This window comes from Neovison vison, chromosome 2 (assembly GCF_020171115.1).
Source record: "Neovison vison isolate M4711 chromosome 2, ASM_NN_V1, whole genome shotgun sequence".
Lineage (NCBI taxonomy): Eukaryota > Metazoa > Chordata > Mammalia > Carnivora > Mustelidae > Neogale > Neogale vison.
In genome coordinates, this window is record NC_058092.1 from 190,333,122 (window position 1) to 190,348,700 (window position 15,579).

The 15,579-nt window shown below is 45.1% G+C and overlaps 1 protein-coding gene across 23 annotated transcripts in view; it reads right to left on the reverse strand.

Annotated features, from left to right (window-relative positions):
* Positions 1–15,579, reverse strand: part of KCNMA1 (potassium calcium-activated channel subfamily M alpha 1) — a 730,059-nt gene that overhangs the window by 91,194 nt on the left and 623,286 nt on the right. For all 23 annotated transcript variants that reach the window (XM_044239898.1, XM_044239897.1, XM_044239893.1 and 20 more), the window contains one exon: positions 7,730–7,823. In XM_044239898.1, the coding sequence (XP_044095833.1) occupies positions 7,730–7,823 (94 nt within the window). The remainder of the gene's footprint in view (positions 1–7,729; positions 7,824–15,579) is intronic.

The window sequence follows — 15,579 nt, forward strand, 5'->3', positions numbered from 1 at the left end:
CCAGAGGCCAGATAAACTGTGGGAGTATTTCTCAGCCCAAGGCAGACTCTTTGTCCCATGGCAAAGACTAATTCTGAGGAGTATATTTATCATGTCAAGCACCACTGCAGGGCTAGGGGGATATTTTTGAGGCCTCACGCTTTGTTTCAAAGGTTCCTCCTGAAACTGTCCTCCTCCATAACCAGGGACAGAAGCTGTTTGCCCTTCCTAGGAGCTCCCATAGAAGTAAGAGATGCTTCTTCTGAAATAATAATTTGCATTTTTGTCTCATCCTTTGGATGCTGAGCTTCTTGAGTGCAAGGAACTCCTATCTTACTCTCTGGTGAGTTTCCAGAATCCTGCAGAGGACGTTATACATGCTCAATAAACAACCAACTAATGAGAGGAGCTGATGAACAATCTCTAGTCCCTCACTCCAATCTCTTGACTCTTAAACCAGTCAATGGAAACTCATCAGACCTTTTATGGAGACCTGAAAATGTACCCAGTGATAGTCCATTCACCTTTGATATCTTGCGACAATTTGTTGGCGGAACAACTGAAGCTCTTGTACTGTTTTTCACTTTGCAGAGACTATATTTGAAATAGAGCACCTTGATCTAAAGGGAGACTCTGAAAATATGACTTTAACAGGTCCGGCTGTCTGGAGTGGGTCTAGAGCCACCTGATCAGCAGGAAGGACTCATGTTTGATGGCCAACAGTGGTCAAGACAGGCGTTTTTAAAGAAGCAACTATTTAGTGCTCCATTGTCAAGTCTGAACATTTCTGCAAGAAAGGTCCCTATTACATCAAGCTTCCTTTGCTGTTCTGATTCACGGAAGCAGTAGTTCTCAAACTGTGGCCCCATACCAGCTGCATCAGCATCACCTTGGAGCTTGAGAGAAATGCAAATTCTCAAGCCCAGCCCAGACCTACTGGATCTAGTTGCTTGAACAAGAGGCTCTAGATGATTGTATGCATGCTGAAGTTTGAGAACCATCACCATAAAGTATTGCCCAGATGGAGAAACTATATGGTTCAAGTCAATTGTATCAAAGTTAGCAATTGTTTGCAATACACAGACCGGAAGTCTATGATTCTCTCCAGCAAGGCCAGGGCCAGAGTGATGCAAGTGAAGGGTCTAGGTGCAGAATTTAGGAGGTACCTCCTGTGGCTCTCCATAGTTCTGGCCCCTCTATCCACATGGAGAATCATAGGGCTGAAGACAAAACTACACTCAAGTTGCCTATCCTGACTCTCACTGTGTAACTCTCCAGAACTTGAAAGGTTGTATCAATACCTGATGGGGTTCCCCACCTGCACGCCTCTCTCTTGCTCGCCTCCACGCCCATGAGTTAATCGGCAAATAAACAAACATAAAAAGACAAATGAAGGGGCATCTGGATGGCTCAGTCATTTAAGTGCCTGTTCTTGGCTCAGGTCATGATCCCAGGGTCCAGGGTGAAGCCCTGTATCGGGCTCCTCGCCCAGCAGAGAGTCTGCTTCTGCCTCTCTATCTCCCCGGGTTCATGTTCTTCCTCTGTCTCTCAAATAAATAAAAATCTTTTTTTTTTTTCCTAAAAAAAGGCAAGTGAAATATTAGTTGTTCTTGTAAAGTACACTTATAATTCAGCTTTCTACCCTCCTTTCTCCTCATTTCCTCTTCTACTCCATAAAAGACACAAGGCGGTTAGTAACAAAGTCCTCCAATGCACTGCTCAAGAGTGACAGCCGTGCAAGTGAGTCTTTGGTTGTGAAGACAGTCTCAGGTGGTCTCCTCAAAAGGGCTCATATTTGGGTTTTCAGCACCATCAACAATCTGCCTCATTCTGGGGTACATTTCATTTCTAGACCAATAGGATTTCCTGCTATGTTAGAAGGATATGGGCTTTTGGTTCTGGCTCCTACCTTCACCCATCCTTCAACACTGCCCCCACCCTCCTGTATAATGAGCATCTCTCCTGAGACACAGCTGCCCCCATTTCTACCCCCACCCCCAGCCCCATCTCCTACCCATCCTCTTCATGGCTGTCCTTGGAGTCACCTTGACAAAACATTCAGGCCAGGCTCTAGCCACTCTGCCAAAACCAGCATCACTTTCAACCTCTCCATCTCCTTACATCTTTTTTCCTGCCTAACAAGTAAACAGCCAAGAACTACTGCGACCTCCTACATCATCTCTCGTTAGGCCACCGCCATTCTAAAGGGAAGAAGAAAATTACTGCCTTTATGTCTGGGAGACAACCTGGGAGGACTGACATGTTCTTCAGTCCTAGAGGAGAGCAGGCAAGACGCTCTTGAAAGGAGAGGATGGGATAATGACCCGCTGCTGAGAATGCAACTTGTCCAGAGACCTGTGTCAAATCCGCCCCAAGCCTTGGTATGATGAGCCCCACTATTCCTTTCTTCTCCAGTCCCATGGGGGCCTGTCATTGGCTATTTATTTGTGCATTCAGAGGTGAATTTACTTAGCTAAGCTGTCCCTGCCTGCCGCCTTTATTCTGCCCAGTTGGAAGGAACAGCGAGAATGGCATTCTGTCCCCAAATCTGACAGGGCTCAGGACATCTTGCCATTTTCTATTACTAGAACCTTTCAAGTTGGCAGTCCTAATAAAAAGACCCCATGGTAGGTAGGAGTCAAAAGAGAGGGATAGGACTTAACAAGCAGATGAGTTTATTTCACTTAATGATCAGTAAATGCCCAAGAGGCTAATCGGTTTTCCTCAAATCCTACTTCCCTTCCTGTTCAGGAAGTCAACCAATCTCTAATATTTCCTAGGCCATGTGACATGAAACTCCCCTCACCATGTTCAATTTCTCTGTTTTCTGTATTGTCAATTAACCATGCCAGCCTGGCTGGGACCATCTCTTTGGTAAACCGTCTACCCAGCACACCCTGCATGAGTCCTCATGGCTCATGGCCCCTCTGATTCCAAGTTTCCTAGGTCCTGGAGAAAGAGGTGTAACATGGACTGATGTCAGGAATGCTGTGTGTCCTTCTTCGGAAGACTGTGGCCCACTTTTGGCTCAGTCCCTAAGTGGTCTGGCATCCGAAGGACCTTGGCAGAGGCTGGGGCTGGCTGGGCCTTCTGCTCACACCTATTTATGTAACATGTGTCCAGAAGGCCCCTGAGGGAGGCTTGGTTCTATACCTTTCCTTATACTGCCACCAGTGAGCTTCCCAAAACTCTGCATCCTCAAGACTTGCAAGGGTTTCCCAGTACCAATGATAGGCAATGGCCTTCATGAGTGGGTACAAGAATACTTACAGCATTCCAAGTCCGGTTATGCCCCTCCAAGAAGCCCCTGCTCCAGCCACATCAAGCCACTTACTATGGCCTGAGCACTCTCCTTATTTCCTCCATTGGATGGAACAGTGAAAGAGTTTATAATATGGGCTTGGAAGCTAAGCTACCTGGGTCCAAATCTTCCTCATTGGGTAAGACTCACTAGATCCACCAGACTTTACGCCGCCATGCAGCATCTTCATTTGTAAAATGGAGGAAAGTATAATTCCCCCATCTTATGGAGCCATAGTAAGATTCAGTGAGTTCACAGGCATAATGTTCTTGGAATGATGCCTGGTACCCAGTAAGCCATGAACAAGGGTAAGCATTGATATTATGAGAGAACTCCCCTTCTTCATCGAGGGCTAGGTTTAAATGAAACCTCCTTCACAAACCAGGCTCTGCCTCCTAAACCAGAAGTAAGGGCAGCTCTCTTTGTTCTCACAGCCCACGTCAGTACATCTCCAAGCTATTTCTACTCTGTTTTGCCACACACACTTGCCCGTCTCCTATGTTACAGGGATTGTTTTGAAGAGCAGAGACCTACTCTAACCCATCTTCTTCATGCTCCTCAAAGACGTCCTACAATCCCAAATACAGTAGGCTATCAAAAAGCATTTGCTAAATGAGAAGAGAATTAATCTAAGAAAAGGAATCAAAACAGACAGCTGAAACGAACATTTCTGGATCTAGTTTGAGGATATAGTATGGGAGTCCAGGCATTTACTTGATACTGTCTACCTGCTGAAGAAATACTCTTAGTATCCACCAGTGTCTGGGAACACAGCTCCTTGAAGGTGGGCGTGGAAAGAACAGAACACAGTTGTAAGCTGGGTGGGGAATGAAGGAAGCCACAAATCTGCTTCGGTTGTAGTCAAAATGGTACCCAGTGTGCATTCCCCAGCCCCAGAGAGATTTTGTAGACAGCTTTCATTTGATGTCCAGTGGGGTCTCTGAGACCCCTGAAATTAAAAGCACTCAACTTGGCTATCCAGAGACAATGTTCTTGCCCTCTACGGTCTTGCAATGAATGGAAGGAAAGTGCAGTCTTCCTTCCAAGGCACAAGACTCACTAGCAGGGACAAGTGGGCAATGAGGGCCTGGTCACTTGAAAGGGAAACAAGGAGAGGTTCCTTAAATCATTGCATGCTAAGAGATCAACAAGGAAGGCAGATAACAAGAACCTGGGAAACTCCATGGTCTTCTCCTCTTGGGGGGTTTGTAAGCCAAAGGTCATCCATCAAGACATGGGGCGCACTGTCTTGGAGCACAGATGTTGCCATTTGGCTCAGCTGGGCTGCGAGAATTGTTTTCTGTCAGGGCGACTAAAAACCCTAGTGCATCAGGATCCAGACACACAAAACAAGGCTGTTCATCTAATGGTTGAACGGGGAGCAAAGTGGCACTGAAAAACCAGGGTGAGTCTGATCCCAGAACAAAGGGGAGACAAAGACCATGAGCGCAGGGTCCCGGCAGCTCTTCACTCTGGCCGATGGTTTGCGGGGAACCCTCACACAGGAGCCTGTTTTATTTGCAGAAGTCACAGCGGTAAATTCAGGCCCATCCTTGCCTGTTCTGGACTCTCAGGTTTCTCTTGGAGCCATTCCTATCACTGCCCATAGGCCACTAAAACCTTCCCACATTCAGAATGATCAATTCTGCTCAAACAAGCCAAGCCACAAACTCATGTCGAAAAACCCACTTCAGATAAGTCATTATCTTCCTTTATGGATTTTTCAGGTCAGAAGAAATAGGACCTGAGAGTCCTATCTTCTGTAGAGTGGAAAGGGAGTCTGGGAAGAGGTGGGGTGACCTGGAGAAACCACAAGAAGCGGCATTAGCTCCTCTCTTGCGTCTCAATCAACAAGAGAGGCATAACAAAATTAGGTCCTGGCTGCCTGTGTGTCTGTGCCGGACATTCAAACCGAGCAAAACTGCCCACGGCTTCTTCATTCACGTGCTGGAAGTAAAGGGAAAGGAGGGCTCAGCACCCGGCCTTTGCCTCCACGACAGAAGACGATGCAGATCACCTGGGACACAGAAAGTCACGGTGAAGGAGGAACGTCAAACACCCTCTGACTTGTCATGGGACCGCCCGTGCCAGCTGAGCTGCTGCCGAGACCACAGTGGGCAGGTGGGTTAAAGCAGTCACAGTGGACAGAGAGTAGCCCAAAGGCACCGACACCAGAAACCCAAGTTCTGTAGCTTGGCGAGCTTCAGCTCGCCGCCTGACCCACGTTTAGCAATTCTGATGCACCACGGAGCAGACAGCCCCAGCCCGGGATGACTGCTCCCTCAGCCCCTCTCCAACAGGCAATGAAAGCAAGACCCACTTTGAAAATTCTCCCCCATCATGCAAACTGACATAGGCATGCTTTTCAAAAACCCACAGCCAATCTGTTGATCATTACTTATTTACAAAGGCCTTCGGGCAGAAAGTCCTGTAAAAACCATGCTTGATACAGTATACACTAGCTTTTTCTGCTTGTGGAAAAAAAAGTCCCCCCAAGGCTACCTCAAACCATCACTTTCTATTGCACATAAAATGTAGTGTGTAACACTAAAGTATTTAATATATATGGTATAATATATCTACAGGAAAGGCATTTGTGTAGAAGTATGTTACCCTGGATTTGGTAATTTGATGTTTTGCTGAAGGCTACGACTTAAAAAAGCTTCCACCTCGTACAGAAGACCTGTCATCTTGGTACCCAAGAGCCAACAGAATAAAGAAGTACCCTTAAGCAGCAAAACTTTGACACAGCTTTGAAGCATATGAAAACAGTATAACGCCTCAGAATTATTATTACTCAAGATCAAAGAAATGAGCCATACTTTACATAGCAAACAGGGACAGGGAATTTGGCTCCAAAGGTTTCAGATTTTTCAGACTTCTCTTTATTTATTTATTTGCTTCTCTCTAAATTTAGGCAAAAGAAAGCGCCTGGGCTTTTCTCTACTTTAAATGGGTAAAACTATTAGCATTAGATAAGGCGATTACCTAAAGGTGAGGAAATAGGAAATGAATGTTAGTATGACAACTGGCATCATAAAAATGAGAAGCTTGGCAGTTGGTGCATTTTATTCCTCCTCATAAACTGTAAACAAGCATGTAAATCAGCAACACCCCAGCAAGACTGAGCGAAGGGGCAGGCAGAGGGCTGTTTGGGAAACATCTCCCAGGAAGAGATGATCCTAATGGAAAAGGACATGGGGCTGGGGGGAGTCCTCCTGGAGCCTGTGTCCTCAAGAGCAGGGAGAAGGACGGCCCCATCTGCGACCTAGAAGGGTGGTCATAGAGGGCCAGGGAGATGCAAATGTGTGGAAACAGGGAAGAGCGGGGGGCAGGGGTGGTGGTGGGGTGGGGGGAAGAATGGACATAATTTAATGCCGGTAATCAAAGGGAGGAGAGCAGCCAATGTCAAAAGAGAGAGGGAAAGAGAGAGAGAAGAGACGAGAAGAAGAAAGAAGCATCAAGCATCAAGATGGCAGGTGCTTCTATGGCAGTAATGACTTAGGGATCACTCCCGTTTCATCACGGAGGTGCTAGAGAGTTAGGACGTTAGAGGAAATAAGCACTGGGATTGGCAGGTGAATCAAAAACAACCAGGGGATATGAAAGATAAAGAGGCCCAGAAGAGAAACCTGCAGAACTCTGTTGAAACTTGGTTTCATTTGCTATTTCCAAAAGGAAGCCACCATCAAGAAAGAAAGAAAGAAAGAAGGAAAGGAGGGAGGGAGGGAGAAAAGAGAGGGAAAAAGGAAGGGATAGAGGAAGGAGGGAAGAAAGGAGGGAAGGGAGGTAGGAGAGAGAGAGAGAGAGAGAGAAAGACTACACACACGCTCTATTTCATAATTAATATTGCTTTTAGCCTGAGCAGAACTGGATTACTTTTGAACTTTGCTTTGGCAAGTCCACAGATTATTAGACTTTTTTTATGAGTCAAAATCAATTAACAGAAATTTGATTTCAATCGACAGGATAAAAGGAAGGTAATCTTCAGGTTCATTTTTGATTGTGATGATACATCTCACATATGGCCTTAAGTACAGAAAACAGTCCTCGGAGGGACTCCAGCAGAAAGAGACTCGCCGGAGGCAAACTAACCACACGCATCCCTCTGATTGGTTGCCGGCATCATTAGTGCCACTGCTGTTTAGGAACTACACATAGACAGGACATGGTGACAGCTAAGACTTTAAAGCCTATGTATTTTTCAAACAGCTTTTCAAACTGTTTTTCATGACAGAATTTTTTCAGCTCTATCATTAACTGCTGACAAGCTGACAGAATAAATACTCCAGCCTTTAAGAAGCCACCTAACGATGGGTCCCCTCCCCCGTCTCGTGCTTGCCTTGCCGGGGGAGGGGAGGGGAGGCTCTGGGTCTGGGTGGGGTGGGGAGGGGGCCCAATGGGGTGGCGAGGAGCAGGAAGGGTGCCCCGCGCGGCCCCTCCTCTTACCTCATCAGCTTGGGCGAGGAGCTCGGTGAGTTCCGCATGCCTCCATTCCGCTGCTTTTTTTTGGGGGACAGTGTTGATGGCTGCTCATCTTCAACTGGAAAGACAGGCAGCTCATGAGATTATGAACAGTTTGAGGGCAGACTGAGAGATACAGGCAAGATATCAAAGGACACACACTCACGGCTCAGTCACTCACTAGGAACTCATGGCTGGCTTTTAGGACCCAGTGACAAAGACCAAATGTGTTAGTCAAAGAGGCCAGCTTAGAAAAGGTGAAATGATCACCTCTTAGCACTCCAGCTTTTGAACATGCACTTGAAACAGACTACACCAGTTTGTAAGCGCCCTGCCATAAGAGAGAAAAGAAATCATGATTTATCTGTATATAGAAAATATACATATATATATATGTGGAAACGCTCAATCATTATTCTTAGAGTTAATTATAGTTACTTTGCTAAGTAATAGAATGGGTTTTTCCAAAACCACAATCAGAGATAAAGTTGTATGGGAAACGGCAGCAGAAGAGCAGCTGATCGTACAAATGAACCAACTTAGCAGGTGCCTCATCCGTGCACGCCAGAGGAAGAGCTTTGGAGAGGGGCAAGGATCTGAGGCCTTGACCGCCAATGTTTCAATTGGGGAAGACTGGGAACATTGGTGCCTGCTGGCTCAAGGATCCCCAGCCAATCCTGGCTCTGTCCCTGCAGCTCCCTAGAGGGAGAGCGTGTGAGGGGCGTGCACATGGGATCCCTTCTCCACTCATTAAGACTGGGCTGTGAGGTTGGAGAACCAGGCTGGAGAAGAGCACCCGAATAAAAGGAGGAGGTTGCCACTGAGTGATATCTCTGATGATGTGGTTGGGGGTGGGGTGGGGCAGGGAGGGAGGGCAGCAGAGGGTGTTGGAAACCAAAGGCTGTTTTCCAAATGTCTAAACCACACAGATTGCTAAGCAATGTGAAGGTTCACTCACAAACAACACAGCACACTCTACTGCTTTTGCCCAAAGACACCCACTAATAAGCTTTATAGATGTATTAGCTCGCATCATGCTTCTTTTTAAGAGAGCGGCTTGATAATTAGCAGATGCGCACCCAGCCCCTCACCCAAGGGCATCAGCGGCAAAATTCTAGCCCCGCTCTGCCCACCCCCACCCCCACCAATTCAGGCTAAAGCTGTAATGTCAAGAAGGAAAAATAGAGGGTCCTTGGATTCTTAGAGTTGACTGCAACACAGACTGGGAGGAAGCACCCTTGAAACCCGGAAAGCGCGGCAGTAACCTTAAAGCTAAGAAGAGAAATATTAGCAGAGGTGACATCAAAAGAAGTTTGACATATGTTAATGGTGTAAGTCTTAGGTGGGGCGCGGGTGGGGTGGGGTGGGGTGGAATGCCATCTCTGCTACTTGACATTGCCCGGGAAGACCCATATCGGGGCATGCGTTATATGGTACTTCCCTGAAAACCCTAAATAAATGTAGTATATTACAATACATGGTTCCAAGGGATTCTAATAATCTAACTATCTCCCAAAGCTGCTTCAAAGTACGCCACTTGGTCCATTCCCCTATTCCATTCTTAGTCTGGGGTCGACTATATTTTGGCTGACACATGGAAAGGGAACAAGAAAGCAGTTTGAGGTGAGAGCGATTCCAGAAGCAATGAAGGCAAGAAAGCACCTACAAATGCCCACAGCCCACTCACTCGACCAGCTGCTCCCTCGCCCCGTCCCATCCCCCCTGAGGCCCAGGCTCGGGCTGCGACCCTATCAGTCACTTAGGGCTCCAGGCAGGAACTGTGTGGCTGGGGAGGATATCGCATCTTATCAGAAATGAGTATCCACAGCAAATCACACAGAGACTAAACAGCACTTAAAAGATTAAAGGAAATAAATACAAGCCACATAAATGGTATTGAAAAAAATCACTTAGAGTTGATACACATCTCTCGGCAAGCAAACAGACACTCTGAGCTTGACCTGAATTCATCTTCCTTTCCCAGGATAGGGGGCCAGGCATCCCAGGTTAATAAGGGGGTAGAAAGGCAGTGAGTGACAGAGAAAGGGAGAGAAAGACCGAGAAAGAGGAGAGAAAGGGAGATAGGGAGAGAGGTGTGTGTATAAGTATACTTTTGCATTTTCCCCACGTAAGAATGGGGTAGAAAGCCTTACATCGATTGCACCCATAATACAAGTTCAGCTTTTAATATGGACCCCTTGCAATTGCTGTATTGTGTTCAGGGTGACCTAGACTAGTTGAGTCCCATGACAGACTAGAGAACATGTGGGCATGTGAGTGGGTCTAGCTGGGGTGAAAATCCTCTATCATACAGGCCTTCTTCTCTGTCATACAGGTCTTCTTATGGTTAGCATGACACACCCAGAAAGGTCTTTTACCTAACCTAGGCTACTGTTTATTTAAGGCCACCAGATGTTGCCATGGTTTTGTCTAACTTATTCAGTGGGTCCATTTCAGTAAGGTCCTGAACAGAAGTCCCATTCATTGGCAGTTCCGTTGGATTCTTTTGCCTAACTATTGTCCCCCATTTGCACTGGACCTATAATAAATAAGCCTCTTTGGTTAAGTGCCCATGATCCACGCACATTGTCCCTGTTTGTTTACCTGCGGTGATCTTCACATGGAAGACATGTAAGTTAATACCTGTTACCCAGCTCCAGAGAGATACTTTGTTCTAGTGCTCAAGTTATGCCTCCTTCTATGCAAGGAACCTATTTATTTTCATTGCAATTCAGAAAGATCATCCATCATAATCATATTGCATTTAAACCGGGATTTGTTCTCTTAAATGAAACTCATGTTCAAAGGTTTCCTTCTGCACTCACAGGCCTGGAAATGCAGATCTGTTCCCTGAAGAAATGGTGGGGTGGGAGTGTCTTCAGCTTAAATATATGAATGTTGTGTAATGGAGACCATTACATATGGCTTAGATCCCACGAGAGAAGCAGTGATAACTTCTTTCTCTTAAGTAGGTTATAAACCATATTTAATTATTATCCTTTATATGGATTCTATCAATTTCTGCATATTTTAAGAAAGCAGATCTAGAAAAACTCTTAGTTAAGCTATAAAATATAATTTTCATTTCGTGGTGGCTTCTGTGACTACATGAAAGGAATAAAAACTAAATTAAAAGAGCGCCTGAAATTTACTTACTTTCATGAAAGACAAATGTATTGAAGTAATTGGCCACTACCTCATGCCAACGCACATTTACGGGCTCCTACTTAGCCTGCTTTTTGGCTAATTACCATACACCCCTGTCTCTGGTATTTTCACTCGCATCAGGCTGTGGAAGCAAGCGCACGAAGATACGATCTTTGAAAGGAACCTGACTTACCGGCTTCTTTAAAACACAAACAAGTTCAGGAATCCAATGTGGAATTTTTATAGGAGCTGAACTCCATCCAGTCTCCAAGTGCTCATAAAATTCAAGGGCTTGTTTTTGCACATCCCTAAGTATAACACTTAATGTGCTGTTGTAACTTCCCAGCGCTCACTTGTCTAATAGGCTCTGAATCTAACAGTTTTACAGTTGGGGAAGACTCAGTGCTAGAAAAATGTCAGGCAAGTCTAATGAGGCTTCAGATCCCTTGGTTTGCGCTAGAGTTTAATTTAAAGTTACAATGATGTTTTAACATGTTTGCTTATACTTCACTAAAGAGGATTCATTATTTCAATGACATAACCTCCAGACAATGTTCTGGGAATTGATTTAAGATGTGGTGGTAATTCCAACAGCCTTAATGCAGAGTCGAACATCTGTAACAACATTTTACTCGACTTTTCATCGGCATTCTGTTTTCAAGCAAAAGCAAGGCAACATCCTCCAGAAACACTAGCCAGAGCTCTGGGCTTATTTCAAGATGATCATATATTTTACTGGATTTTTTTTTTTAAAGATATCCCTTTCTTTATTGGTCTCGCCAGCTTGCAAACACTGTGTCGGGGGTTACCCGATGCCTCTTTGTAGGCCTTTCGAGTAAAATGGGGCAAGGATTCCAACTTTCAGCTTTTCCAGAGAGCCCAGCGCTGCTGTGTGATGAGCCCGGCACTCAGGTCCAGCCTGAGGGCACACTCCCTCTTCTCCATTTCCTCCACAGGGTTTGGGGGGATGACGCCAAGGTGACACTTAAAGGTGAATTTGTTGGCTGGAGTTAAAAAACAGTTCAAAGCAAATAACCTCGGAAATGCAATAAAAGGCAAACAACCCATAAACATGAGGCGACTGGCTATCTCCATTACGTTATGAGTCACCACATCTGGAGAAACCCACATCTGCACACACTTAGCAGGTCATTAGTAATGTCATAGTCACACTGGAATCACTCAGAGTGAGCGGCATGCAAAGTGGCTTGAGCGCAAAGGCATCTAGCTAACAGGGCTTCCGAAGAACGTCTTGAGCAAGCTGCTAGATTGGAGGCCGGTTTGTTTTAATTGTTATTTCTTGTCTGCTATGGCTTTTCTCTTTGGGATTTTGCTGCCCAACAAGCTGAATGAACGCATGCTGAAATCGACAACAGTACATCGGTCTTCTTCAACCGAGCTCAGCAAGTTAAGATAGAACGCTGAAGGGTGCGGTTATTTAAAAGAGAGACGGGCTCCCGAACTCCTTCACCTGGCTCGGCCACAAGCCGAGGACCGTGAGTTGTGTCCTTGAACTCAAATGGGTCTTTGGGATAGCGTGATCTGGCTGCAACCTTGACTGCCAAACAATAACGAGAAAAGAAAACGGAAATGAATCCTTTGTGAAATTTTTCATTAGGGAAGTTCCAAATGAGTTTTATCATCGAATAGAATTATAGCTTTACGAAAAGGGGAGTTTCTTCCTCGCAGCTCAACTGCAGTTTTCTTTTACCCTGATGGCTTCTTGAAATTCTTTTTGCTGTGTTTTTGTCATCAATGTCAGAAAGGATAATATGTCAGAAAATAATCTTGTTTGTGCAATAATTTCCAAAAACCTACAGAATACTCTTCCCCCGTGACATACATAGACACCGAAAACTCAGTTTAGCAGCAAGACCAGACCCGTTATTTCCTGAAGTCTGCTAAAACGCATCCTACTAAATAATCATTATATTCCGAGTCATCAATCCTCACTGTGAAAGTATCGTTTTCATCTCAAACAGCAGGCTGGGTCGGCTTGGTTGTGATTGCTACCTAACTTGTTAAAAGCCATGGGTTTGCCACTCACAAGAAAAGAGGAGATATAGCATCTCCTAGTATCACGAGTGATAAAAAAGGAAAGCGGTTGTGTATTTTCCACCTTTCAGGATGACAATCTTGTTTCACCAAAACTGAAGGTAAGGAGAGAGGGTCACGTTGTCAGCCCAGGGATGTAACAGTGTGCTTCCTATTTTCTCTGGATTTGCCAGGCTTTGTCCCCAAGAAAAATCAAATAAGTCATGGTAATACAGTCTTTTCCCAATATACGATTCACAATGGATAAGACTCCCTAGCTGACCCAATCTCTCTCTGATAGGACGGAAACCCTGAACTTTCACCAGGAAATCCAAGCTACCTAACTCTTAAGGTCTTAGAATGTAGCCACTAAAGAGCACACCCTGGATGGGAGCACAGAATGGCACCTGCTTTCCGGAGGGACGTCTCCTGTCTTGTCATCATAGACGACCAGAACCCCAGCTGCCTGTGACACAAACCAGATGGATGAGAAGATGCAGATGCTTCCAGAAGCAATGAAGGAAAACAACAAGAACAACACGTGCCAGATAAATAATCCACACTGTGAGTTTGCTTTGATAATTGCTAGAAAGGAACACCTGGCTATTGGTTCACGATGAATCCCAGAAGTGGGGCATGTTGTGTGCCCATCAGTGGGTGTGAGCAGAGAAGGAGGCTAGGACATGGTAAAGCAGGCACTGGAGCCAAGTTCTACACCTAGAGGGTCATGGGAAGCTCAGTATCAGAACATGGGGGAGTTGAAGTGTGTGATATTCTTGAGATTAGAGCTTCTGGTCTGAAAACCTTGGGATAACAGATATCCCCCAGCAGATCGGTGAACACTTTGCAGTATTATTGATAAGACCAATCAATAAGCCTATGTTTTGAAAGATCACGGAGAATATGAATACACAGATAATGAAGAGAGGAAGGATGCTGTCTCTCAAAAACGAGGCCAACAATAATAACATCACCAACACAGAACGCATGTAACTGTCTACAACTGAACGATCCCTTATCCTTGACATTATCACGCAGGATAATTTCACAACTTCTAGCTGAGAAATAGGAAATAGGTTTATTTGGAACACCTAGAGGATGTGGTTTGAAAATAACATTAGCCTGCCATTACGTAACATGAGGATGGAACGTCTTTATACACAGCTCTGTGGACCCGAGCCCAGGCTCAGGGGCAACGGTCCCCAGGTAGGCTGGCAGGGCAGGGAGGGGAGGTATGTTGCAGCTTTTTCATTTCTGGCTTTTGTAGAGCTAATAGGAGAAAGGGGAGGGAGACTTTAAGGAACAATAGGTTATGTAGAAGTTAAGCACAGGGTGTATTTCTGGCTCTATTCACTGCCTGGGAAACCTGAATTGTGTAAGTTTGAGTCCATCAACACAGAGTAATGAAAGAATTCAGCTTCTACACGGGAGAGAGGAAAAAATACTACATAAATATACTAACAGAACCCACATGACCTGGACGGCAATGTTCCCTACAGAAACACTGCAGGCCTAATGGATCCTCTGAAAGCAAACAGGGCGGATGAGATGTTACCTATGGAAACCATGCTCCCCCCCTCCCATCTTAAACCATAAGCCTCACGTTCTATATGCATCCCGGTAGGAGTCCAACATTCATCAAGGTCCCCTGTATCTAGAATCTCAGCTCATATATCTTCACTAAAAACCTGACCTGCTCTAATAACTTGCCCAATGCTCTTCTTGGTACTGGGTAGAAAATTCCTTTTGGAGATCTGGTTGCCTTTGGCGCTCTCTCTCTCTCTCTCTCTCCCTTTTTTTTTCTTGGAACAGATTGTTTCTATCATCTCAAGGGCAAAGAAAAGTCTCAGGCAAAGACTAGATATTAGCTTCTCAGAGATGAGACACAAAGATAAACAATGGAATTCTAAGAACAAATACACAACTAACATAAAAAATGCGAGAATTTCCTTGAATTATTGCTAGGAGTTTGGAGATTGAAAAAGCAGTAGAAGATGGAAGATAACTTTTACTTTGAATCAAACTGGGGAAAAAAAAAAACACACAGGAGTCCCACGAAGCACCCCTTCTCAACTTTCCTTTCCTTCTCTACCTGTTCTTTCCTCTGACACCAATGAGATGCTAATAACTTTGAAGCCAAAAAGTATATGTAGCAGACTCCTTTCTGTAGCTCTGGCATGTGCAGAACCTGTTTGTGGGGGACGGGTTTCAGAATAGGGATGAGCTTGTGAAACTCCTGGCACCCAGAGCTGCTTTCTTTCTTCTTTTATTTCCCAAGATCATAGTCTGGAACATGCTTTTGTAGAACTCCATAAGGTAAAACTGTCTTTACATTTTTAAGTGGTTGGGTGAAAAAAAATCTAAGAAGAAGAATATTTCATAACACACAAAAACGATAGGAAACTCAAATTGCAATGGCTATAAATAAAGTTTTATTGGAACATGGCCACAGTTGCTCAGTTTACCTACAGTCTGTGGCCGCTCTCACTGTACAACCGAGTTGAGTCATTGCAATAGAGACCCAGGGGGTCCGCAAAGCCCGAGGTATTTACTACCTGGCCCCTGATAGAGAAAGCTTGCTGACCTCTACTCTAATTTATCTTCTCACATTTTCCTAGCCGTCCAGTTATCGAAAAGGACAATGTTCTTCCCCA